The sequence below is a fragment of the Leucoraja erinacea genome, chromosome 28, assembly GCF_028641065.1.
Source record: "Leucoraja erinacea ecotype New England chromosome 28, Leri_hhj_1, whole genome shotgun sequence".
Classification (NCBI taxonomy): domain Eukaryota; kingdom Metazoa; phylum Chordata; class Chondrichthyes; order Rajiformes; family Rajidae; genus Leucoraja; species Leucoraja erinaceus.
Genome location: NC_073404.1, coordinates 10,334,511 through 10,361,370, shown reverse-complemented (window position 1 = coordinate 10,361,370; position 26,860 = coordinate 10,334,511). Strand labels below are relative to the sequence as shown.

General features: G+C 39.2%; 1 protein-coding gene across 1 annotated transcript in view; it reads right to left on the bottom strand.

Moving 5' to 3' along the window:
* Window positions 1–193: 193 nt before the first annotated feature.
* Window positions 194–26,860, bottom strand: part of LOC129710582 (uncharacterized) — a 90,438-nt gene continuing 63,771 nt past the window's right edge. The window contains exons 23-29 of the mRNA XM_055657697.1: window positions 23,000–23,161; window positions 20,255–20,409; window positions 19,160–19,341; window positions 16,226–16,283; window positions 10,027–10,179; window positions 3,990–4,190; window positions 194–715 (exon numbers count right to left, since the gene is read on the bottom strand). Of these exons, the coding sequence (XP_055513672.1) occupies window positions 677–715; window positions 3,990–4,190; window positions 10,027–10,179; window positions 16,226–16,283; window positions 19,160–19,341; window positions 20,255–20,409; window positions 23,000–23,161 (950 nt within the window). The 3' untranslated portion in view covers window positions 194–676. The remainder of the gene's footprint in view (window positions 716–3,989; window positions 4,191–10,026; window positions 10,180–16,225; window positions 16,284–19,159; window positions 19,342–20,254; window positions 20,410–22,999; window positions 23,162–26,860) is intronic.

The following is a 26,860-nucleotide window of genomic DNA, read 5'->3' as shown; positions in this document are numbered from 1 at the left end:
TCCCTTCCTGTTACTTTTTGAGTTTGATTTCTTCAGCAGCTCAAAATGGTTAATTTGTTATCTCGTTCAGAGTGAAATTAACAGAATGGTGTGTAACTATGTCCAGTAATGTTACCCTGTCCCACCCCCACTGCCAACCTCACCCACCCTCCTTCCCCATCACATCACAAGTAATATCAGGCAGAGCTTAAAACAAAGATTATGCCAAGCATTTGGCTTTCATGATGGGTTTATTAGGTAAAAATTGTCTCATAAAAATCAATGGCCATTGCCTCAAAGCAGGTATTAGAACCTCATGAGTTTTCATGAAAGATCATTATTCCGAAACGTTAATTCTGTTTTTCTTTCCATTATTACTGCTTGTACTGCTGAGTATTTCCAGGATTTTCTGCTTTTATTTCAGATGTTCAGCATTTGCAGTATTTTATTTTCTGTTCTGAGTAAGTTAATGCTTGTTTTGCTTGTAAAATTTTCACTCAAACTTTTTGTCAAATAAAATAAAAACTGGAGCTGAAACATCATGGCCTCTTCAGAGAAAAGCTTTGTAGGTAAAAATGTCCGAGTTGCAGTATAATAAAAGAATAATTTACATGGTGGTTGCTAATCCCTTTCAGGCCATGAAGTTTACATTTGCTGCTTTCACAACTGTAGAAACCTTACTCCATCTGGCTATTGTTCAGAGAGGTCCATATCCTGCCGTCATTAGTGCCGACTCCTGTTTCAGAAGACAAGAAAGGAAATTACAATTTAATGAATACATCTGCGCTTCTGTAAACGTTTTAAACTTAAGTCTAAAAGAAAGTTCTGAACTTATGAGTTTTAACTCAGTGAAATAGCTCTGAAAAGTGGCTATTGCTATAAATGTTGTAAATCTACCACGTTAATGGCCAGATGATCTACATTTAATTGTTGAAGGATTAATATTGGTCAGGACATCGAAGGTAATTGAACTCTCTTGTTCATTTTCAAAATGGTTCTTAAGAGGTAATAGAAATTCAAAGTCTTACTTGAATAATGTCATCACTGAAGTGTTGGCCTACGCTTTGCAAGGGACTTAAAATAATGACTTTAAAATTCAAAGGCAAGAGTGTGACGCCAAAGTATTCAGTTCCAAGGGATGCTGACAACAAGTTCAAGTACTTTGGAAAGCAAATACCTGAGCTGAACAGTTATTTTTCACAAGTATGTAGAACCATAAAATGATTACAATGCATGAAGTAATTCAGCCCAAAATGTCCACGTTGGCTTTTTTAATCAAAATAAATCATTAATTCCACTCAACAGCCCTTTTTCCCCCCACAGCCTTGCAGAAATGTCTTTACCATATCTTTATAGAGTTCTCTCTTGCAATACTATAAAGGTAACTATATGGAAACGGAATACAGATCAGCAGTGAATGATAGAATGAATAACTACTGCAGATCCTAAATTCATATGTTTTCAATGTTACTTTCACTGATACTTTATTGTCATAGGTACCCAAGGTCAGTGAAATGCTTTGTTTTGCATACAACCTGGTAAAATCGTGTAGCTGACATCACTTAGGGAGTACAAAAGTGTCATCACATTTTGGTGCCCACAAAGTTACAAAAGTTCACCGAACAGTACTATCTCCTACCTGTCAAAACAATGCCCGTTATCCAATGGGGTCAAAATCAATGATGGTGAATGCAACAAGCTGTGTTGAATGTTGACTGAAGCATAGTTATTAGTACAAGAGGTGAGAATGCGATGTAGATTAATGAGTAAATGCAAGAATTATTTTAAAAGGTGATTTTAATTGGAACGAGTAATTAAAATTTTAGGACATCTTCACTTTGTTGCTCAGTAAAACAGAGAGCAGCGTTAGTACCTCTGATAAATACGATGCATAATACCCCATTTTGTTAATGTGACTCACTGAAATGGGTGTTAGACATAAATCATGATTCCTGGAAGGGCTTTTGCCAGGCCAATATTCTCCAGACTGTGAATTGAGACAGGAATGGGTTATGAGTGGGAAGTCAATTTTTACAGATTCTTTGATGAAATTTCCTTTATAGGTTGAGATTTGGAAATGTGGGGAGAATAAAATGGAATTACTGCAGTACTTTTTTTGTAAATGGACAGTTGATGGTTGATATGAACTCAGCAAGCTGAAGGGTCTGTTTGCATGCTGTATTGTTCTCCAACACTATCACTTTTGGGATTCTATTGGTGGGTGCCTCTTTTACCGATGAAACATCATGGCAGCAAAATGGAAAAGAATGGATAATATACAACAGTATGTTATGGATCACAGTAACATCTGAACAGTGATAATCTTTGTCAGCTATTGAATGGATATTTATAGGGGATGTGTAAGTACTTTTATAAAATGTCTCTGGACTTATAGATGTTGGATCACTTACATCCATCCCGGATTGATTACGCATTGATTACAGGAATATAAATCATCCAACCGCATGTGGTTGGTGGAGTCGAATATCATAGAGCACAGAGAAATGGCATCTTTAAACACATAAAGATTGTCTTGCAGTAACACGTTTTCAGGAATCCAATTAATCTAAAATATTATGCCATTTGTTTACAGTTTAGGATTTTTGTGTGAGTTGGAATATGACATATATCTTAAAATGTCTTCTTGTGCTTGTGAAAAAAAAAATCTGAAATATGAATCAGCGATGTGGATCTACCCAAAGCAGGTAACTATTAAGATGTCTCTTTAGATCTTGTTATATTTCTTTCTTTGATGCACAGATCAATTTGGAATATGTACCATTAGTGTAAAATATGTTGAATATTTTCATTCACTTTAAATTGAGAGCTCAAAAGATTTTTATAATGGAAAACAGCTTTGAATGTTGTCCTGGTAGAGCACTTTCCAGTGTTGACAGATGCTGCACTGGTGCGGGATGATTAGGGAGTAGGGAAAAATGCATTTCTGGGTGCTGAAATGTCTTGTCTGAGTGCTCCAGACTTCACAGAAGACTACTTTGGCGCCAGTGTAGCTGAATTTAACAAACTGTACTTTGAGACCTGTAGTGCAATGGATACTGGGCTGGAGTAGGAACGTGCTGTGCCAGAAACAATGTTCTCAAGCAAAGGTCCTCCAGAATAGAAGAAAATCAAGGAAATTACCCAGCCCTGCCAGTGCACCCACTTGCAACAAAAAGGCCCAAGTGGGTGCACTGGCGTAACTCAGCGGGTCAGGCAGCATCCCTGGAGAACATGGATAGGTTATGTTTTGTGTCCGGACCTATCTTAACACTAATTGTAGGAGAGGGGGGGGGGGGGGGGGGGGGGGGGCAGGGGAGGGACTGAAGACAGCTAGAAGAAAGAAGGGACAGGAAAAAGCTTGGCAATAGGTGAACACAGGTGAGAAATGGGGGTTGATAGGCAGATGGTTGGCCAAAGGCCAGAGATGAAAAGAATAGGTGTGAGACAAAAGGATTGAAGAGTTGCGAGGCCAGAGAAAGGAATGTCGGAGGGGGAGGGGAGAATAGGTGCAAGTCTAGGTGGGGTGCAAGGGAGAGTATTGTAAACCATCATCTGCAGTTCCTTGATTCCACACCTTCCTGCAATCTTGCCTATGAGTGTGCTGGTCAGCTTCCCCAGAAGCAGGGTTCCAGACCACCCTCCTAACAGCAGATAAGATGGAGCCAGATTCAGAGAGGGAAACTGGGTTAGATATATTTATAAGGAATTGTTTTTCACCTCAATTATCAAAAACTAAAAATAATTTAATACTTATAATATTTTGGTAGTTATGGAAACTCAATAATAAGATCATTGTACAGCTATAGTTCTTTAAGCAAAGCCCTTCAATATGGATTTAATTATACTTAGGAAGTAATTGGTGCATGAGAAGCTACTCACGGTAAAGGAATTTTCCCATTAATCATGTCAACATAATATTGTAGTAAAGAGACAGTTCAGTAGCAGAGCTCATTACTGCAAAACCCACTGTTGTTACACAACAGACCGTGCAAGTATTTTGTTATACAAACCATGAGCCCATAGAACGTCTCTGCCATTGCTTCTTCAAAGAACTGTTCCTCGCGTTCATAATCTGGGTGATTTCTTCCAACTTTCTGGATTCTCTGATCCAATCTCTGCAGGACAAGTTGGGTCATGTCTTTTCCCTTCCGGTTAGATTGCACCTTCAGAAATTTATTCTGTTTATCTACTGCGAGAAGATCATTAATAACCTAATTCAGATGAAATGAAAAGCAAAGGAAATCAGACAGTAGTACACATGACATTTTCAGTTGCAAACATTAACACTAGTCATTTCAGTCTTTAACATATGCCTTGCTAAGGGGCTGAACAATTCATAAGATCAAACTGCTTCACCTTCCTGTAGCTCAAAACTCTTCCACTTTCCTACGTATTCGGTCTTCATTCATTTCCATGGGCTCCTCCATTCCTAACAAAATAGCTTCAATATCATTGACCCATTTGACTCTCTCGAACCTTATAAAGCACATCCTTCAACCTTGAATGACATTTTCTTCTTTCATTGCATAATCAATAGCACTGCTTTTTACAGACATTCTTTCAAATGGACCAAGTGCTTGCAAGTGAGGGTAGCTCAATCAGGCAACATGGGCAGCATGGACAAGTTTGGCCAAAGGGCCTTTTTCCATGCTGTATAGCTCTATGACTCCATAGCTATATATATATATATATTTTTTTTTAAGCTCCTCAGAATCTATCTCTGTCAAACACAAGTTAAGAGATTAGTTGCTGAGAACAAAGGTGAGGATACATTTCTTTACTCAGGTGGTTATAAATATTTGAAATTCTCTAACTCAAGATGGTTTCGATGTCCAACCATTGAGTATATTCAATACTTTTTACATTCAATCCCAAGAGAATCAGAGGTTGTGAAGATCAGGAAGGAAAATGGACATGATACACAGAATTGGTCATGATCTCAATAGAGAGATAGTTTAAAGAGCAGAAGGCCTCTATTTTAAGACTTTAGCAAAGATAAAATAGGGATGTGATGCTCATTTATAGAATAGTTATGATCTGGAACTCACTGCCTGTGAAAGTAGTCAATCAGCCTTTTCAAGGCAATGAAGGAAAATAATTTTTGAGTAAACAGTGGGTAAATTCGATATAGGATAGATTGACTAGTAGCTGGCGCTGCCACCGATTCATATGGGCCAAATGGCCTCCTTCACTGTCAAAACAATGTTATTATCTTATGATCTTTTTGAAAGCTCATGAGGTCTACACTAGCCACTGGTCCTTATGTTTCTATGTCTTTTTGCTCCAACAATGTCTCTACCTCTTCAATTCCCTTGCTAGGAAGTATTTTGTGGGCAGATCAATGAAAATGAAAACACCTGGTCGGAAATTTAGTGATGGAAGGGAAAGGCAATATTTTCTAGTATTTATTAAAATTCTGAAGCTGTAAACATCAGCTGGAAAGGGTGCAGAGAAGAGTTACAAGGATGTTGCCAGGAAGTGAGGGCTTGAACTGAAGAGAGAAGTTGGGCATGCAAAGATTTATTCCTTGGAGTGCAGGAGGCTGAGGGGGTCTCCTTATTCTATTAAATGTATCAGCACATATTGTCACTAAAATGTTTCTCAAAGCAAATTGGATTTGACATTCTCATCAAAGGTTTTGGTGATGCAATGCACACAATGTAAGAAATATATTTGTTGCAACAGTTCTTAAAACAGTTGCAACAAAAATTACAAATGCTGTTTTCTTTTTTTTGAAAGAAAGAAATTGACTAAACATGCCAAAATATTGGGCAACTCTTGCTGTAATAAACATTAACTAGCAATTGGATTTTCACTTCTCAGATATATTTCTTGTAAGAACCTGTTGCCAGCACTGAAAAGAAATGTTCATGTTATCAATCTGAACCTGATTTAAATTCATCTATACAAGATGAAACGAGAGTGTTTATATAAATATTACTTTCCAGGTCCCTGCCGTTCACTTTGCATCAGGTCTTTTTTTATATAACTAAATTAAATACTTTGTTTCACAATACATAGATACACAAAACCATTATAGGTATTTTTGCTTTTTGTAAACGGCGCCAAAATATGGTGAATATGTATTTGTGGTTATGCAAAAGAATTTAACTGCACTGTGCATACATGACAATAAAAGAACCATTGAACCATTCTAGAATCACATATACAGTGCCCTCCATTATGCTTGGGACAAAGACCCATCATTTATTCATTTGCCTCTGTACTCCACAATTTGAGATTTGTAATAGAAAAAAAAATCACATGTGGTTAAAGTGTATATTGTCAGATTTTAGTAAAGGGTATTTTTAAACATTTGCATGCAATGACTGCTTAAAGCCTGCGACTCATGAACATCACCAGTTGCAGGATGTCTTCTCTGGTGATGCTCTACCTGGCCTGTCTTGTTGTAGAATGAGCCACCAGCCAATGAGTTTTGAGGCATTTGTTTGAACTTGACCACATAGGATGTGTCTATACACTTCAGAATTCATTATATTACTACCATCAGCAGTTGTATTATCAATGAAGATAAGTGAGCCAGTACCTCCTGAAGAGTGTTTCTGATCTGTCGGACAGGTGTTTGGGGATTTTTCTTTATTATAGAGAGAATTCTTCTGTCATCAGCTGTGGAGGTCTTCCTTGGCCTGCCAGTACCTTTGCGATTAGTAAGCTCACCAGTGCTCTCTTTCTTCTTAATGATGTTCCAAACAGTTGATTTTGGTAAGCCTAAGGTTTGGCTGATGTCTCTAACAGTTTTATTCTTGTTTCTCAGTCTCATAATAGCTTTGTTGACTTTCATTGGCACAACTTTGGTCCTCATGTTGATAAACAGCAATAAAAGTGTCCAAAGGTGATAGAAAGACTGGAGGAAAGATTAGGTGCTTATACCTGCATTAAGGTGGCAATTAACCACACCTGAGCAATTACAAACACCTGTGAAGCCATGTGTCCCAAACATTATGGTGCCCTGAAATGGGGTGGACTATGTATAAACACAGCTGTAATTTCTACATGGTGAAACCAAAATGTTTAAAAATACCCTTTAATAAAATGTGACAATGTGCACTTTATGTGATTTTTTCTATTACAAATCTCAACTTGTGAAGTACAGAGGCAAATAAATAAATGATGGGTCTTAGTCCCAAACATCATGGAGGGCACTGTATACCAAAGGATTACGGACAGTGATCTTATTTGGTAGCGCCTTTCCATGACGCCTTTGTACAGGATGCACCTTGTTTAAGAGCATGTACTCCTGCACCGTAGATTGAGCTAGTTTGCAGCACTTTATCATGGACACTTCCACCAACTGGATGATCTGCAATGTTACTAATGGACAACAGGGTCCCTTTAACCAAACTTGAGGTCTTCTGGCTGTCGGTGTTTATTGTCTCAGTGTCTTACTTTGTGCAAAGTGGCTGTAGCATTTCCCAAAATAACAAAAATGACTGCACTACAACATAATTTATAACCTTTGGGACATATTGAGAATATTAAGAATGTTAGATTAATGCTAATTATTTTTAATTTTCATATATTACTTTGATTCTGCTGCACAGAAGCAGTGCTCCTCCCATCCTTCATTTTATCCCTCCAGCATTTCAAATAATTCATTTGTCCCTCATGTATTCCTTCCTCTTAAAACCCTCTAGGTCAGCTAATGAACACACAGCGCCTGTCCCACTTGCTGATTTTTTGGGCGATTGTCAACATCATTGACTGACGTATCAGGCCACCGAAAAAGTTGCGCGTGATGCGGTCGTGACGCGGCATGATGACGTAGTGTTTCCTCAAGTGTCGCAACATTTTTTGTCTGAAATGTTCAAATTCTTTTGGCGACCCTGGTACATCAGTCAATGACAGGCCCTTTAGAGAGCAAGGAAGCCTCAATGGATATTCTGCAAGCGTAATCACAGCAGCTGAGGCAGTACGAGTTTCACTACTCCCACTATTTCCAGGAGGTACCTATTGAAAATGACCCAGCCATTGTTGTAGAGCTGCAAGTCAAGAGTCAAAAGTGTTTACAATACGATACGATAGAACTTTATTTATCCCAGGAGGGAAATTGATCTGTCAACAGTCATAAAAACACAAAATACATTAAACATGAAATTAAAGTGACGAGTGGAAAGGATTGGGGATGTGCCAAGATTGGGGGGGGGGGGGGGGGGGGGCGGAGAAGGGAGTCAGTCTCAATCCACCCCACGACAGAAGGGGGAGGAGTTGTACAGTTTGATAGCCACAGGGAAGAAAGATCTCCTGTGGCGTTCTGTCCTGTATCTTGGTGGAGCCAGTCTGTTGCTGAAGTTACTCCTCAGGTTGACCTGTGTGTCATGGAGGGGGTGAGCTGTATTGTCCAGGATGCTCCATAGTTTGAGGAGCATCCTGCCCTCCAAGACCACCTCCCATGAATCCAACTTTGCCCCCAGGATGGAGCTAGTCTTCCTGATGAGTTTGTTAATCCTATTGGCGTCCGCGGCCTTCGCCCCGCTGCCCCAGCACACGGCAGCAAAGAAAATGGCACTGGCTATCACCGAATGGTAGAATATCTGCAGCATCTTACTGCAGACGTGAAGGAGCGGAGCCTTCTCAAAAAGTACAGCCGGCTCTGTCCCTTCTTGTACAGGGCCACAGCATTCCTGGACCATTCCAGTTTACTGTCAAGACACATTCCAAGGTATTTGGACTCCCTGGTAAACTGCACATGCACACCATTGATGGAGAAAGGGGACAGGAATGTTCCTCTCCAAAGTCCACCATTAACTCCTTCGTCTTGTCGGCGTTGAGCTGCAGGTGATTCAGCCCACACCACTCAACAAAGTCATTGACTACACCTCTGTATTCAGCTTCCCTCGCCTCACTGGTGCAGCCCACAATTGCAGAGTCATCTGAAAACTTCTGCAGGTGACAGGAGTCCGAGGTGTGGATGGTGAACAGGAAGGGAGAGTGGACCATCCCCTGTGGGGCCCCTGTGTTGCTCGCTACCATGTCCGAGACACAGTTCTGTAGCTTGACATACTGTGGTCGTCCGGTCAGGTAGTTGGTGATCGAGGACACCAATGGAGCATCCACCCGCATCTTTGTCAGTTTGCTCCCTAGCAGTGCAGGCCGGATGGTGTTAAAAGCGCGGGAGAAGTCAAAAAACATGACTCTCGCAATGTACAATATATACAGTCAACAGAACAATTAAATTCTTATTTGGGCAGCTTAACAGGTCTGTAAATGCAATATCCATAGATAATAGGTAATAAACAAATATAAAATTCAATAAATTAATACCCACAATACTAGCATACAAACTTGCCATCTTTAGTGCAACCAAAGACAGAACATGTAAGATTATGGTTAAAGTTAGTGTTGTATCGTGTTCAAGTGCCTGATGGTTGTTAGGAAGACGCTGTTCCTGAACCTGGTTATCAGACTCCTATATCTTCTTCTCGATAGGAGGAGTGAAATTAGAGCATGCAAGAGTCAGTTTCCAAGTGGAATGGGGTTCGGGAGAAATTATTTACTTTGTCTTGTGATTCTTGGATTGTTCCCCGAGTCTGCAGAATGAGGGACCATCGTCTCATCTTTTTTATGCTGCTTTTCTTTCTGAAATCTCTTGAGAGTACAGAATGATTGAGTTGGAATTGCTGGGATTCCCAACTCCTGAATCTTTCTCCTTTTTTTGCATACAGCTCTAGATTTTGCTGCTTTTAGAAAACTTCAGAAATGTCAGAAGGACAAGTGATTTAGCTGAACTTCATTCCTAATTCCTACTTGCTGGAAAGGAGTGCTCCCTGGATCCAAACTACCCCATCATGGTAACACACTCAAACACCTTTGTTACCTCTGCTGTAACATAGAACTGTAACTTGTCATGTTAAAAATCTATCCGGGGTCATGCATGATAGCCAAAATGCGAGGACTATTCTGAGCATGGGAATATTAGGAATAAACGCGAATATCAGTTTCCTTTTAGTTCCAGACCAGGAGCTCAGAAAATACACTCACCATAGGTCAGAAAAACAATAGGAAACACTTCAAAGTTTTAAAACTCACTGGCAAATCAAAGTGTTCATCATCAAAGTAATGGCCATCACACACTTCTACTGCAATACTGCTGTATTCTTTTGTGAGTTTCAACCATTTTTTGTGCAGACATTCTTCCATGACAGATTTCACAGGATGTGAAATCACATAATCCAGAAATTTCTAAACAGAAAGAAAACAATCAGATTTTTTGCACATTCTGAGCAAGAATTTTGCTGTTGTAGTTAAAATAAGTATTTTACTCAAGTTAGGTACAATAATAAAACAAGTAGTTAAGAAGAGAGTCCGAAAAATTATATTGAGCACACAAACAAGTGCGCTATTAGACCAAGCAATTGATGAGTGTTTCGGCTGTTAAATCCCTCCATAAACCAACACATCTCTCTCCACACCCAATGCAGAGTTGTATTCCATCAGAAATGAGTGCTGTAGAACTGAGGGCAACTTGGAGTGGTGCGCATTCCAATCAAAGTACACTCGTCCTTCCATCCTCAGCCAATATTACCAACAAGGATGAACTGGTTGTTCATCTCAATTCCTGGTAGCAGAATCTTGGTTTGTGCACACAACAGATTGTACATATGCAAATGTACATTGCCCAAAGTACATTTTCAATATTGAAATTATCCCAACCAGTTCTCAGCTTTGATTGGGCCTCTGCTGCAGACTAGGTGAACCTTTAATGTGGCTAGGAGAGGGGAAATCATATAGAGTCACAGAGTTATATAGTGATACAGTGTGGAAAAAGGTCCTTTGGCCCAACTTGCCCACACCGGCCAACATATCCCAGCTACACTAGTCCCACCTGCCTGTGCTTGGTCCATATCCCTCCAAACCTGTCCTATCCATGTACCTGTCCAACTGTTTCTTAAATGTTGGGATAGTCCCAGCCTCAACTACACCCACTACCCTTTGGGTGAAAAAGTTACCCCTCAGATTCCTATTAAATCTTTTCCCCTTCACCTTGAACCTATGTCCTCTGGTCCTTAATTCCCCTACTCTGGACAAGGGAGTCTGTGCATCTACCCAATCTGTTTCTCTCATGATTTTGTACACCTCTATAAGATCACCCCTCATCCTCCTGCGCTCCAAGGAATAGAACCCAGTCTACTCAACCTCTCCCTTAAGCTCACACCGTCTAGTCCTGGCAACATCCTCGTAAATCTTCTCTGAACCTTTTCAAGCTTGACAATATATTTCTTATAATATGGTGCCCAGAACGGAACACAATATTCTAAATGTCTTATAGAACTGCAACATGACCTCCCCACTTCTATACTCTGCACTCTGACTGATGAAGGCCAATGTACCAAAAGCCTTTTTGACCACATAGAATTGGAAAATGATAACAGCTAATAGGGAGCAGGGTATAGAAATGGAGGTGGGGTGTGAGGGAGAGGTTAGAAATTGGTGATTGATCCTCCAATGATGGATAGATGAAGGGGTGAGGGGTTGGATAGTGAGAGTGAGAGTGAGAGTGAGAGTGAGAGTAGGAGTGGGAGTGGGAGTGGGAGTGGGAGTGGGAGAGATTAGGAGATTGGGCCTAGGAGCAGAATGGATTAGGGAATGTGGGGTATGGGGAGGAGAATTCAAGTTAATTGTCTTAACCCAACAAGCCCTTCAATCCAGCTGAGCACCAGGCAAACCATATTATCCCTCGAGTACCCACTAATGGTCACCCTTCCAGTCATTGTGATACAAGCCTCTCTTCAATCTTCCCTAAGTGGTGTTGCACGGCACACGGTATCATCCCATGCAACCTGGAGAATAAATAATACTGAGGATATAAGCACGAGTCATTCTGGAATTAGCTGCTGAATTTCCAGAGTGACTCAAAATAACCTGAAAATAATTGTTATCATGTCTCACTCCTGAAAACAAAACACAGCATAATGCAATTGAATTCCATTGTGAATGCTTTAGCAATGGTGACAGGAAAGCCTTGGTGAGAAGTTTAATCCATTGTGTTCCTATTAAATGTTTGGAAGTGCTGTGTGCAGTCTATCAATGGATATAAATACTTAAAACAAGTGGTGATATCACTCTTTGAGCTCATAAATTGGAGATGGGACAGAATTTTCAGCAGGATTCACTGCAGTCTATTTACTCAGCGCTCTATTTATAACGTGCATTACAATAAATTATCAGAGTACAGAATCTATTTAAGGAGAGTCCCTTCAAACCAAAAAGTTGTTGTTTTGTTTTAGAGACTCCTGTTAAGGGCATCCCTCAGGATCAAGAACAGGGCTTCTGTCTTCCGAATTGCACTACACTAAAGGGGCTCTGTTTTCTGTGCTATTTTTACTACAGACCCAGAGAAGGTGGTTGTGACTCTCCTTCTTCATCCACTGACGTTCTCGTGAGGTTTCTCGCACAATGTTGTTAGGAGCGTGTTTCAGGGCTTACATGCAGTAACAAAGAAGCAATGGTTGTATATTTCCAAGTCAGGATGTGACTAGGGAGGGGAATGCCCCGGGGTGATATTCACATGTGCTTGTTCCCTTTATACTTCTTGTATAATAGGATACTTCCTGTGAATCATATTAGAATATGTGTGTGAGAGAGATGGGCAATTTGGGTAAAAAATTACAAATACTTGGGTAGTTTGGCCAGGACTGGCCATGGTGGGGTCAGACTTTTATACCTGAGCAGAACTAACATGACCCTGGATCCAACATATTCATCATAAGATCATAAGTGATAGGAGTAGAATTCGGCCATTCAGCCCATCAAGTCTACTCCACCATTCAATCATGGTTGATCAATCTCTCCCTCCTAATACCACTCTCCTGCCTTCTCCTCCATAACCTCTGACACCAGTATTGGCTGATTCATTGCTGCCAATTAATAATCTAAATTAAAAAACATTACACCATTGATTGCAAGTCAAAAGAGCCTTTCTACAAAGCACATTGAGATATCTTGTGGTTGTAAAAGGCTTTCCACTCTCCAGTTTTATTGGTCATCAACAGAGTAAATGTTTGAAAAACAAACCCAAATCACAGACATTGCATTAGACCACAATCCCAGTGGCAGGGCCGGTTTTAACTCTCGCTGGAGACGCAAGGAACTGTAGATGCTGGTTTACAAAAAAAACTCAATGTGCTGGAGTAACTTAGTGAGTCATACAGCATCTCAGGAGGACATGGATAGATACCGTTTCATGTCACGATCCTTCTTCAGACTGGACATAGATAAGTGGTGTTTTGGGTCAGGACCCTTCCTCAGACAGGGCAGGTTACATTTTATGTCGGGACCCTTCTTCAGACTGGGATAGGTGATGTTTTGGGTCAGACACCTTCTCCCGACTGGGATAACTGATGTTTCTGGTCAGAACCCTTCTTCATAGGTGACATTTCAGGTTGAGACAGAAGAAGGGTCTCGACCCAAAACATCACCTATCCATATCCTTCAGAGAGGCTACCTGACCTGTTGAGTTACTCCAGCACTTTGTGCTTGACTGTACTGCCCTGTTGACTGGAAGAAGCTGGCGACTGACGTTGAAGACTAACTGCATCACTGGGTGCATACGATATCATTAATTTAAGTGCTGTCAATTATTTTGTTGAAAGGAGAATGATTTATCCAGAAAAATTAAGTGAAAATAGTTATGCAAGTATTTCCCCAGCATAAGGCAATGAATGGATTGTAATTTCAAAACACAAAATGTGTTTAATTATTGTCCCAGTAGCAATTAACAGAGGAATTACATAATCATTCTTTCTCGAATTGTTGTTAGCATGATATGCTGCCCAACTGCGGGTCATATTTTTCTGTTGACTTATGCCACTGAAACTTTAATGTCTACTTCCCAATCAACTGCCACTTTTTATTTGCAAACTTCAGCATCTTTATAAATCTATGGTTTCTCTGTGTTTTGCAAGTTTCCATCCCAAGAGTGGTGTCATTTTCCATACCCAAAAAAACTCATGAATGATGAGACTTAACCACAGAGAAACCACAAATTCAACTCTAGGTTCACTGAGAAATATAGACAGAGAAATCTGAAATGATACGTATTAACAGAAAACTGTGGCCAACAATTCTGCCAACAGGATGTAATATATTTACCTGTTCAAATATTTAAATTTTATACTTTGAAATTAACTATCAATAATATTTATATTAACTAAGCAACATTTATTTCCCAGAGCTAAAACATACGATGTGGTTTGTGAAGAAATAAGAATGACCCCAAATCAGCTGTCATGTAAAACACAAAGTGCTGGAGTAACTCAGGCAGCATCTCTGGAGAGAATGGATAGGTCACATTTCAGGTCGGACTGTTTTCGGACTGATAGTAGTAGGGAAGGAAAAACTGGAAAAACGGTGGGGCCATGAAAAGTGTGGCAAGTGATAGGGACAGAGACAGAGACAGAGACAGAGACAGAGACAGAGACAGAGACAGAGACAGAGACAGAGACAGACACAGACAGAGACAGAGACACAGACACAGACACAGACACAGACAGAGACAGAGACAGAGACACACACACACACACACACACAGAGAAAAACACCCGAAGGAAATAGATGTTTAACAAAAAAAGCTCCTTCCTAATGGCAATATTCTGTCTGTTCAAATAAGGGAAACTAGGCAGGTATATCAAAAATGATCACCTGCAGCTGAGAAACAAAACAATGATTTGTGTATGAAGACGCCATGACCAAAGCAAAGATACTAGAGCTGAGACGGAAACCGGTTACTGAAATGGCGCTAAAGATTACCCATGACCCTACTACGGCTTTTTCATCGAGTGAACTATCTTGCTCCGCTATAGGATCTTTTGCCTGAGACCCAGGGTTCGATCCCGACCATGGGTGCTTGTCTGTACGGAGTTTGTACGTTCTCCCCGTGATCACGTGGATTTTCTCTGAGATCTTTGGTTTCCTCCCACACACCAAAGACGTACAAGTTTGTAGGTTAATTGGTTTGGTGTAAATGTAAATTGTCCCGAGTGTGTGTAGGATGGTGTTAATGTGCGGGGATTGCTGGTCGGTGCGGAATCGGTGGGCCGAAGGGCCTGTTTCCGCGCTGTATCTCTAAACTAAAAAAAGATAAAGAGGGAAAGGAGTGATATGTAAAGTTAGAGGGAGGGATAATCATGCCACCATGCGGGAACATTTGGGAACATTTTCCGCCATAATACTGAAATGCTGTCATTGGCTAAACCATCAGTCCTTATATGAAATTTCTTAATTATAATTTAATGACCAGTCACTAAACTATGCAGACGCAATATAGATTAAACCTTTGGGATATGTTTAGAAAATATATCTTTGGTATAGTACCCGTATTTCCAATTGATCTAATTCTGCAGCTTCCTTTGACAACCTTCCTCAAGAATTCTTGACAACCCTGCCAATTCTTGTGTTGTCGCAAATTTACCAATCAAACCAACTACATTTTCAGCCAGATCATTTATATATATCACAAACTTGAAGAAATGCGATTCAAGAATAATAAATAGCTATCTCCCCTTTATTCTTCTGCTTTCTACCTCTTCTTTTCTCTCTATTTTCTTTCTTCTCTCCTTTTTCTTTTTCTCACTTTCTGATATCACACACTTCTCTATTTCTTTTCTATTACCTTTCTGTCTCCTTTTTATTGTTAAAAAAATAAAATAAATAAGAAGCTGTACATGAACTGTAACATGTCAATCTATACTAGGTATCTACAGTACCATATTATTGTACTTACTTCTATTTTAAAAAAATTATATATATATGCCTTAATCTACGTGATAAGCCTACCACGAGGGACTTTATTGAATGCTTTACTAAAGTCCATGTAGACAACATCCACTGCCCTACATCGATTGTCATTGTCATCTCCTCGAAAAATTAAATTGCTTCCATAAGACATGACTTCTGCTGTACAAAACCTTTTCGGTAATCCCTACAAGCCATTAGCATCTGACTTAACGATATTAAGTTATGATTGCTCTAATTTACAAACAATAGGGCAGACAGTGTCAAAGATTTAAAATTGGGACACCAAAGTTTGAAGTTAGCAAATAATTAGCTTCAGCTATCAATTGTATAAACAGAACAATGTAGGCAGAAGCAGCAGCAAATGGTATTTTTGTTCCTGCTGTGTAAAGGGACATTTGCCCATTGTAACAGAATAAAATCACCAAGCCCAAACTGTTTTGTACAGCTATTGCTGTCCTGTTGTTAAGAGCTTTCAAGCTTTCTGAATACTTACAGCATGAGGAGAGCCTTGAAACAGTGGAGCATTATGCACTCCTGTCTTCACATAGGGGCTGGAAGGAAAGAATGAGAGAGGATAAAAAAACATAACAGTTCATCTATACATTTAAATTGTCAGGGAAATCTGGGCCATTAAAATTCTTTGGTTCTACAAAGCATTCCCACTATTTCCAGGTAGAATTTTAGGAATCCTTGGCTGCAGTTGAAATCATGCGAGGAGACACCAACAACAGTTCAGATGCAACTATGTTAATTAATCTTAACCAGGTTAGTCTTGGGCATTCTGCAGTACCGGAGACAGGAACTGAAAGTACATGCTAGCAGGCTTCACACCAGCAGGCTTCACACTAGGTTCATTACTTTCTGTTTTTTGCAGGGCTGTGTTTATGCAAGAAAATGAAAAATAGTTTATCTTTCTCAAGCATGTCATTTTGTTTTTCTAATTATTTTGATGAAACTTAAACCATGTGCCCTCATTTTCCCCTTCAGGTAGATGCAGAAGATCCCATAGAACTACCACAAAGAAGACCACTTAAGTGCTCCCTGGTTCCTTGTGAATAATTATCCCTCAATCCGAGAAATCAGGTCGTCTGGTTACTATCTGCTCAGTGTGGGAGCCGCAGTGTTGCGGCTATCACATTTGCTACATTACAATAGTGACTGCACTTCAAAAGTATTTCACTGGTTGGAACATTCTGGAGTTGTGAAAGATGCTAGAGGCAGAAACTTTGTTTATTTTAGATGTTTGTAGGGAAAACAAAAATTCTTAAACTTAAGAAGATGGTAGTGTGTCACAGGAAGCAGTGGTAAACACATTAACTTTCCCCAATGGAGTGCGTTCCTTACTTGTTTCACTTGATCTCCTACATTTAAATTGTTGGGGACCTCTGGCCCTTTAAGGTCATTTAGCTCATTGAGGCAATGACACTATTTCTCAGGCAGAATTAGGGAATCCTTCGCTAGAGTGGAAATCACACCAGAAGGCCACCAACTGAGTTAGGTTGAGGCAGCTGCAGATTCACCATCCATCTCAAAGACCCCACCACCGTAAATGCGGCAAAACATTGTTCCCCTTCAGTCTCCAGTTCACAAAAGGCCAATTTAATGAAAAATGTCTCAGTGCAAAAATATCCTTCTACTTTTATGCTCGGTCCTCCAATTTTACTTTCTTTCTCTTCACTGTCCACCATTTTATTACTCATCTTTTGAACATTTTAATCTTTAATTTTTTTCCATAGTTTTTTTTTACCTTTCTTCCTCTTAAACCATTTAAAAGACATTTCAAAGGTCTTTTATTGTCACGCGTACCAATTAAGGTACAGTGATATACAAATTACCATACAGCCATACTAAAAAAGCAACAAGACTGGTACATGAACAAGAAAGGTTTGGAGGGATAAGGGTCAAATGCGGGGAAATGGATCTAGCTTAGTCCATCTTGCATGGACGAATTGGGCTGAATGGTCTTTTTCCATGCTGTGTAACTCTCTGACTTTTGTTCCTTCAAAAATGTGCAATCTACAACACTGGAACGTACTGCATGAGCTTTGGAATAAGGAAGGTGAAGAAAGCTAGATCAGAGAACAAAGTAAGAAGCCAGGCTTTAAAAGAAACTCTAAAACTCAGATTTGAAAATATTCTGTAAACTCAGTCACCAAAAGAAGTGTCGGGACTGGTACTTCAAAATAACCCTTCGGAATCTGAAACTTTAAAAAACCTCCGTTTTTTTCTCAACATACAACTACGTAAAGCTTTAATAAATAATTGACGAGAGAATAAAACGTAAAATTTTATGGAACAAAACTTTAGAGCAGGATATTAAGAACCCTGCACTTTCTAAATAAAACCTGGGAAGCTGTTGATCAACTTAGAGAGCTGTTGTGCGTGCTGCAGCTTGAGGACTTGAGTTCGTCATCGCCATACGAAAGAAGAGAAAATAGTCATCTGGGTTCTTGATCTGGCTGCTATTGGGAAGTGCATGTGTGCAGACATTAGATAAGAACAAATTTAGTATTTTTAAGAACTCCAATCTCAATTGTCCTTCTACTTAAAGGCAAAATATGCAGATGCTGGAAATCGAAAAAGAAAATGCTATAAATATTCTGCAAGTCTGGGCACTGTTTGTGGAAAGAGAATCGGAGTTAACATTTTAGGTAAAATAACTTTAAAGTGGGAAAAGTTAGAGGTGAAAAAAATGTTACAGATAAAGGTGAAGGGGTGGAGATAACAAGAGGAAAGGTCTATGAAAGGGTGGAGGGCAAAAGAGATTAAATGTCAAAAACAGTAAGGCTTTCAGGAGAGTGTAAAGGATAGAGAATTAAGTCTACATGGGTGGTGGGAAATAAGATCAGAAATGATCAGAATTGGAGGAGAATAGCGAGGTCTGAAATGACTAAATATTACTCAAGTTCACACCCTGCTCCTGCTCCTCCTGCCCCCCCCCCCCACCCCGTTTTGCAACTTGAAGCTCATCTTATCTCTTACTTTTTTTCTGCTTCTGACAAAAGCCTGTGGATCTGAAGCATTAACTCTCTGTCCCCGGATGCTGCCTAACTGGCTGAGTACTTCCGGCATTTTCTCTTCTCTTTCTCAATTTGGCATGGAGTAATTGTTAATACTTTTTGCATTGTATCTCAACAAGAAACAATATTTTTGAGAATGGAAGGAGGAAAATAGACAATATAGTAATAATGAAACCTAGCATATTTTCAAGGATTTGCTGCACTTTTTTCTGAGAGCATTTCTTAGAGTATTTACTCCACAATAATGAGCAGTTGCTCAAAAGGAACCTGACTCACTAATCCTGCAATGTTTGGAAACCGTATTTCCTAGCTTGCAAAGTTATAAACCGTAAAAGTCACAATCTCTAAAATTTCAGTGACATGTTTGGCTTGTTGGGATATATAACAAAAATAATCAATGTACTCACCCGTGAAAAAGAGGGATTGCTGACCATCCAAACTGTAACAAATCATCTTGGTCTGGCTCTCTTCCTGAACGTGATGTGACCTGTCCTGGTTCTTGACCACGATGATCAGGAGTGTAAATAACATTGATGCCAAATATCTGGACTAGCAGCACACTGTGGATATCCCAGGTTGGATGTAACACCTGAAGAATGAAAGGTTTGAAGGATTGCAAACAAACATATTGAGGAAAAATGCATTTAGTTGGGCACTATTTTTGGCAAGGAGTCTTGGCAGGTGAGATTGTGAACTGGAGAAAGGACATGACTCAGAGGTTTATTAATGCTCTGGATTGTTCAGCTGTCTATTTTAATAACCAGAAAATCAAAGGTATTGCAATTGGGAATGCTCATTTCCACGTGACTTCCTTTTGAAGAAGATTCAGTGCAAATTAGAGTCGTGAAATACTTATTGTTGAATCAAACAATTTACAGGTGATGTTAAGGATGTTAATGAATGGGTAATTTACTGGGAATGCTCATTTAATACTGAACTAATAATCTGTAATTAACTGCTTCTGGATGTAATCTTTGAGAGCAAAAATGTCAGCCAAAATTGTACATATCAGGGAGATCAATGAGTGGTTAATATACTTTTGGCCGTATTGTTGAGGGATAAATGTAATCCAGGACACCAAAAAACTCGCTTTTGTTTTGTGAATGGTGATTTCTTTTTATGCCTCATCTGGAAGATGAATCACTGACAATGCAGTACCCGATGAGACTTAGTCAGGATTATGTACTCAAATCCCGTGGTGCACTTTATCCTTTAACCATTTGACTTCAGAATAAAGTCAAGTATTTATTGTCATATACATACACAAATATGACTACAATTGGTATAGCATACATTAAAACAAAGTCTGAATATCAATAAAAACATGTCTTTTGACAGTCAAAGGCTCATAAACAGAACCACATGTCATTTGATTGCACTCCAAAAGCAATTCACTATTTCTGACACATTTGGCAAATATATAGACAAGTAAAAAGACTGCATAAATGTAAGAAACATGAAAAAAAAAAATGAAAAAAAAATTTACATTTTCTGTTATCTACCTGAGATGGATCTATCCAGCAAGGTGATCTCTGAAGGCTGGAAAAATCATGCTTACGGGTCAAGAATTTCTCATTGAATTCTGCTATCTCAGGCATTCGCAATGTACTGCCTCCTTTAAGGATTCTGGCAAAACCATTCACATAAAAGCCATCTCCTGTACGAGACAAAAGTGATGTTTATAAAATAATCATTACACAGCGAGTTGTGTAATATTACAGCTGTACTATTCACATTTAACAAGACAAGCATATTATGTTATAAACTATGATATTAATCAACTAATTCGATGCTCTGTTATTTTTCATATTTAGTTTACGATGTGGATGAAATTCAAGCATTTACTGATCATTCAGTTATATCAGGAATTCACCACAAAATGTCTCCTCCTGTCACCTTTCCAAATTTTGTGTCCCACCTCCTGGTTACTTGAACCTTTTCTCTGCTGATCACCCAAATGCCTTTTCTATTGATCTTTGACTTTTCTGAATTTATAAACCACCATCCCAGCTGCAACTTCCATTTCATTTCTAAAGACTTTGAATGGGTTGTAATCTCTCAAATGTGTTCCCATTTTTTTTCTGTTTGAAACTATTCAGTTAAGCTATTGGCCCTCCTGTGGTACTAAAACAGCTCCTGTTAAAACATCTGCAATACAGTTTGTGGTGAATTCCTGTTATTCTGACAAACCTTCTTTGTTATTCTTCAACCATCTGGAATGTTTGACCTCTCCATCCTCTTCCATTATCTTTCTACCAACCAACTCAATATGAAATGCTTCATTTAATACCATTTGCACCTTATTATTGTTATAGTTTCTTCCCTTACACTTCACACTTTGTGGTCCATAACAAATAGTTCCAGTGAATTCTGAGCTCTGCTTTTGTTTGGAAAATAGCCAAAGTGGCTTTATTCACAATGGTCATCCCAAGCACTCAATTGCATGTCATTTCAATTATCTTTCCTATTCCCACAATGACCTGTCCATCCTCAATGTTCTCCACTGCCAGATTGAGATCCCATTTAAACGAGAAGAACAACACCTCACATTCCAACTAGGTAGTCTACAACCCAATGGTATTAACATTGAATGATCCAATTTCAGGTAAATCTTACCACCTGTGTTTCCCTGTTTCTCCGAGTTACTTCCAATCCTTCAAATGTTGTTCTCTTTTCCATAACCCTCTTCCAGCTCCCCATCATCCCTTTTCATCTCCCTCCCCTTTCTGGCTGCATCCATCTACTATCGATTTCACCCAATGGATCCTCTCCCATCTGATTCCATCTGCCCTTAATCTTACTCTTAATGATTCTCATTATCATTTTCATTACATGACATTCCAGCACTTCTGGCCTTTGTGCCTCTGTTTATCACCCTCCAGCTTCTTTCACCCTGCCCTCTCCTTCCTGGCTCCATCTACCTTTTCGTTCCTTGTCTACTTGTTCCTATTACCCACGTGCAACTGTCTCCCAACATCAACACTCTAATTCCCCCATTCGATTAATTCTGCTGATCATCTACCACTCCACATCAGTTCACCTATCACCTCCCGCCCCCTCTATATACCGCCTACTTTCCCTCTCTATTCAGTCCTGATGCAGGGCCTCGACCAAAAACATCAGCATTTGCCACCCGAGTCTCTCAAGCAAATTTTTTTTTCGCCTGTACCTGTTCAACTCATCTGCCATTTCCCTGTTCCCATAATAAATTCACCTTTTTCAGTCTTCAAGGGTCCAACTTTGGTCTTGACTAAGTTTTTCCTCTTCACATACCTAAAGAAGTTTTTACTATCCTCCTTTATATTCTTGGCTGGCTTACCTTCGTACCTCATCTTTTCTCCCCGTATTGCCTTTTTAGTTATCTTCTGTTGCTCTCTAAACATTACCCAATCCTCTTGTTTCCCTGCTCATCTTTGCTATGTTGTACTTCTTTACTTTTATTTTTACACTGTACCTGACGTCCCTTGTCAGCCACGGTGACCCCTTACTCCCCTTGGAATCTTTTTTCCTCGTTGGAATGAACTGATCCTGAACCTTCTGTATTATTCCCAGAAATACCTGCCATTGTTGTTCCACTGTCATCCCTATTAGGTTATCTTTCCAGTCAACTTTGGCCAGCTCCTCCCTCATGGCTCTATAGTCCCCTTTATTCAACAGTAACACTGACACCTCCGATTTACCCTACTCTCTCTCCAATTGTAGATTAAACTTGACCATATTATGGTCACTGCCTCCTAATGGCTCCTTAACCTCAAGTTCCTTTATCAAATCCAGTTTATTACATAACACTAAATCCCGAATTGCCTTCTCTCTGGGAGGCTCCAATACAAGCTGCTCTAAGAATCCATCACGGAGGCACACCACAAACTCCCTTTTTTGGGGTCCAGTACCAACCTGATTTTCCCAGTCTACCTGCATGTTGAAATCTCCCATAACAACCGTAGCATCACCTTTACTACATGCCAATTTTAACTCCTGATTCAACTTGCACACTATATCCAGGCTACTGTTTGGGGGCCTGTGGATAAGTCACATTAGGGTATTTTTACCCTTGCAATTCCTTAGTTCTATTCATACTAACTCCACATCTCCTGTTTCAATGTCACCCCTTGCAAAAGACTGAATTTCATTCCTCACCAACAGCATCTCCAGCGTCTCTCACATCTTCCTTCTGATTTTCTCAACAATGAATCATTTTAAATGTTCAACTCTGTACTACATGAGATTGAAGTATAAATTTACTTAACCGTTCAACCCATGAACCTGGATAATTCGAATGCGTATTCCAGCTCTTTGACGATATCGAACCATGTGGAATATATTGAGGTGCTCTGGTGGTTGCTGAGATGGGAGGTGTTTCCTGCCATCGAGTCTTTCCTCATACCAAGCTTTCCACTGTTCAGGGGGAACTGTAAAGACAGAAAATAAAAACTTAATTGACATACTGATTACCAAACCTATTAATTTTCCAGAGCTTACACAAAGTCCAAGTTTCCATGATCACCATGGTAGAGATTTGGCAAGATGTGCGGCAAAAGAAAAATGCAACAATGAAGTCATAGGGTTGAATGGAGTCCAAAGTGTCCAAAGAATGATTAAGACCACAGGTGCTGAAGCCTTGACGTTAAGATTGAAGACTTCTGAAGCGCTATCATTTCACTGGAAATAAGCAGTTACATATATATGGGAAATAGGAGCTAATATTGAGGCACGATAATGAATTTACATCCTATTTTTTTGACAATTTTCTCTCTCGCCTGCCACATCTTATCTCTGCATCTTGCCCATTCGATCCATTGCATTCATTCCTCTTATTGTGACCTTCTGTATGTCCTAAGTCTGAATAATTTAGCTGAATTTTACTACTTCATATCTTTAAAAAAAAGCCCTTCAAAACTATTAACTGCTTACGGTCTGCACTCCCAATATTACTTCATGTATAAATGGAATTCTTCTTTAGCAATGAGGAATATTTGCTATGTCTGCAAGAACTAAATAAATGTAAGTTGTTCTTTCATCTTGCAGTAAAATAAACTTTGTGACCATGTCTTTACAATGTCAATGGTATGGCTGCACTGATAGTTTAATATAATCGAATCATACACAAGTTAAATTGAAGTAGCAGAAAATAATTAACATTTGGTTCCATGGTGACTGTTCTACAAGTTCCTTAAATCATTGACAGACTCAAACCAAAGGTCAGATCCAGTGTAGCACTTTGAAACTCTTACTAAAACCTACCTCGCAGAACTGTGTCTTGTCAAGACTTTAAAAGACCTATTGAACTAACATTAAATCCATATGTGTCTGAGTTCCACATTCAATGTTGACCTAAGCTGATGAATAAAATGTCTCCTCTACCTGCTAATTGCAACACATGAACACATCAATAATCTCAAGTCAAGTGCGAGTGTAAATTATTGGGAGACATAAAACCATCACAAAAAAATGCCCTAATTGAGAAAGAAAGGAATTAACATTCTCAGCAAAGCCACAAAATGGAACATATAATGAATATCTGGTTCCTTCGCATGATGATTAATACCCACATTTGACAGAAAAGGCAGAAAAACAGGGGTGGGGGATGGGGTGCCGTGTGGAACAAGTGCAATCTTTTCAACAACAATTTGGTTTAATCTGTGTACTGCGCCTAAAAACAAGTGACGGGAGTAAATTCAAGAGTAAAATGGAAGTGGATTTATACTTGTAAGAGTAAAACTAATTTCTGAGAGATGGTAAAAAAAAAAATCAGGGAAGTGAAACTAATTAGGCGCAGGCGACTGATGTGGCAAGATGACCCAAAAGGCCTCTTCGTGTGTTATAGGATTCTGTGAAATCAGCTGATTGATGATAACTATTACATTCCCAGCAGTGCTCATCTGAAACATGAAGTACAAATGAGGGAAGCCATTCAGACCATCCAGGTAATTCTTCCAAAGAAACCACTTGCCCCCAAACAAAACATCTCACCACTTCTTGAATAACTTCAGAGTTTATGTGTCTGCTATTCTGTCAAATGTTTGTGTGGAAGAAGACATTTCTAAACTTGCCTTTTGGCAATTTAAACCTATATCTCTCTAATCATACAATTTCAGATTAACGGGACAAAGTGCAGTCCAGTTCATGATCTACGTGGACACATTTTTAAAGTTCCATTGCACTTGTACTCTCCAGGCCAACTTCCTTCTAACTCAATCTTCTGATAAATGGATGAAGTTTAAAATGCAAAACAAAATAAAGGTGTAATTTGCAGACGTTTGAGAAAATGTATACAGTGAATTCTACACATTGCGCAATAACTTGTTGGACCCCAACTAAAGAAGATGACATTTTTAATATTCTATTCACGCCAGTGTTTTGTTGAAATGATGCATGAATGTAACTTCAACCCCCATTCATGAGGCTTTCACACTGAAAGATGCTTAGGTATATGCAACCACATGGCCATAAAAAGGTACAGCACAGGAGGGGGGCATTCAGCTCATCAAGCATGTGGTGTCTGCTTGTTCTCATTCTGGTCAATCAGTTAGCCCATTTTTGGCCCTGTACATGTGTCAGACCTTTCATTTCCCCACTATGTGCCAATGCACCTCACAACACAGTATGGAAAATATGGTATGTCAATCTCAAAATTGCTATGTAACCAATCCTATGCAACCTGAATTTTACCATGCTTTTTTAATGTTGTCTTATTGGCTGCAGGAGCCCCTCAGTTACTTCTTGCATGTTTTATCATGTTATAAAGGTGCATAAAAATGCAAGATCATTGATTTAATTATTGTGACATCATTGTCTGTAATTAATTGTTGAATAAAAGCTTGCAACTCCATTTTATAAATGCATGAAAGTTTATTAATTAATTGATTGAATTAGGAATCAATTATGCATCATCTTTCATATCTTGATTAATCAAGGGACCGTAAAACACACCATTGACAATGTTTCAGATTAAAATACCTTCAATCGGAAGACTATAGCAGTCACTTGTCCTGCTGGCTTGCCTCATCTGCATGATGTATAGATCAGGAATATTGCACTGTTCATCGAACTAGCCCACCAGAGGTCAGTGCACAGCATTGAATCTTTTGAAGCATTTGAATACAACTTTACAACGACAATTCTATGCTCCATTTTATGCTGTATGTACAAAGTACAATTTCAGATGAGTTTCCACACCACAACACATGATTTTGGTAAATGGAGCAGAATTATTTACTGTAGTTATACATACACTTTATTATAAAATCCAGGTCAAGCTGACTGACCATGAATTGGCTAACAAAATCCTCCTGCCCTTTTATAACAGGGAAAGGAAATTATACATTTATCAAATGGGTACTTCATTTAATTAGGACGACTACATGTAAAATACCTGGGAAATTAAATTCAATTCAAAATATCCTGAGATTGACTTTAAAATGGACAAAGGTATTTTTGTTTGAATGTTCGCTATGTTCCTGAATAGTTATTGTGCATTATGGGATGCATTACTCATGGCTGTTCAACATTTGTGCGGCTGGAACTTGAATACCAGCAAGCTCATGTGGTATCACAAATGCAGTCAAACCTGCCTTGAACTAATGTGCATTTCCATCAAGTGCCCCGGGGCAACAATCTGTCATCCAATACGCACTCTAAGATATTGATATCTACTGCAGAATCACAATGACTGACCTGGCTGAAATTAATTAATTTATCACAGACTGGAAATGAAAAATGAAATCTTCTAAACCATTACAATGTTTGGATAAGAACAAAGGCAAGACAGTCAAGCTGAATATCATTTTCTAATTTAAATATGAATTGGAGGGACACCTGGGCAAAGCGTGCAAGGTAGGGCAGATGTCTTGAAATGCAGATCAAGCCAAGTCAAGTTTATTGTCCTAGGCACAGGTAGAGTGTGGTACAGGATCAATGAAAATCTTACTTGCAGCAGCATCACAGGCACATAGACACAGATTACACACAAAAGCATATATTATACATAAATTATCTAAGTATGTATAAATTCTGCAAAATAGTGAAAAGAAAAGGACTGATAAAGGAAAAGGACAGTACTTCATCTACCTTGGTAAGAAATAAAGTGATATGATGAAAAAAACTATTCC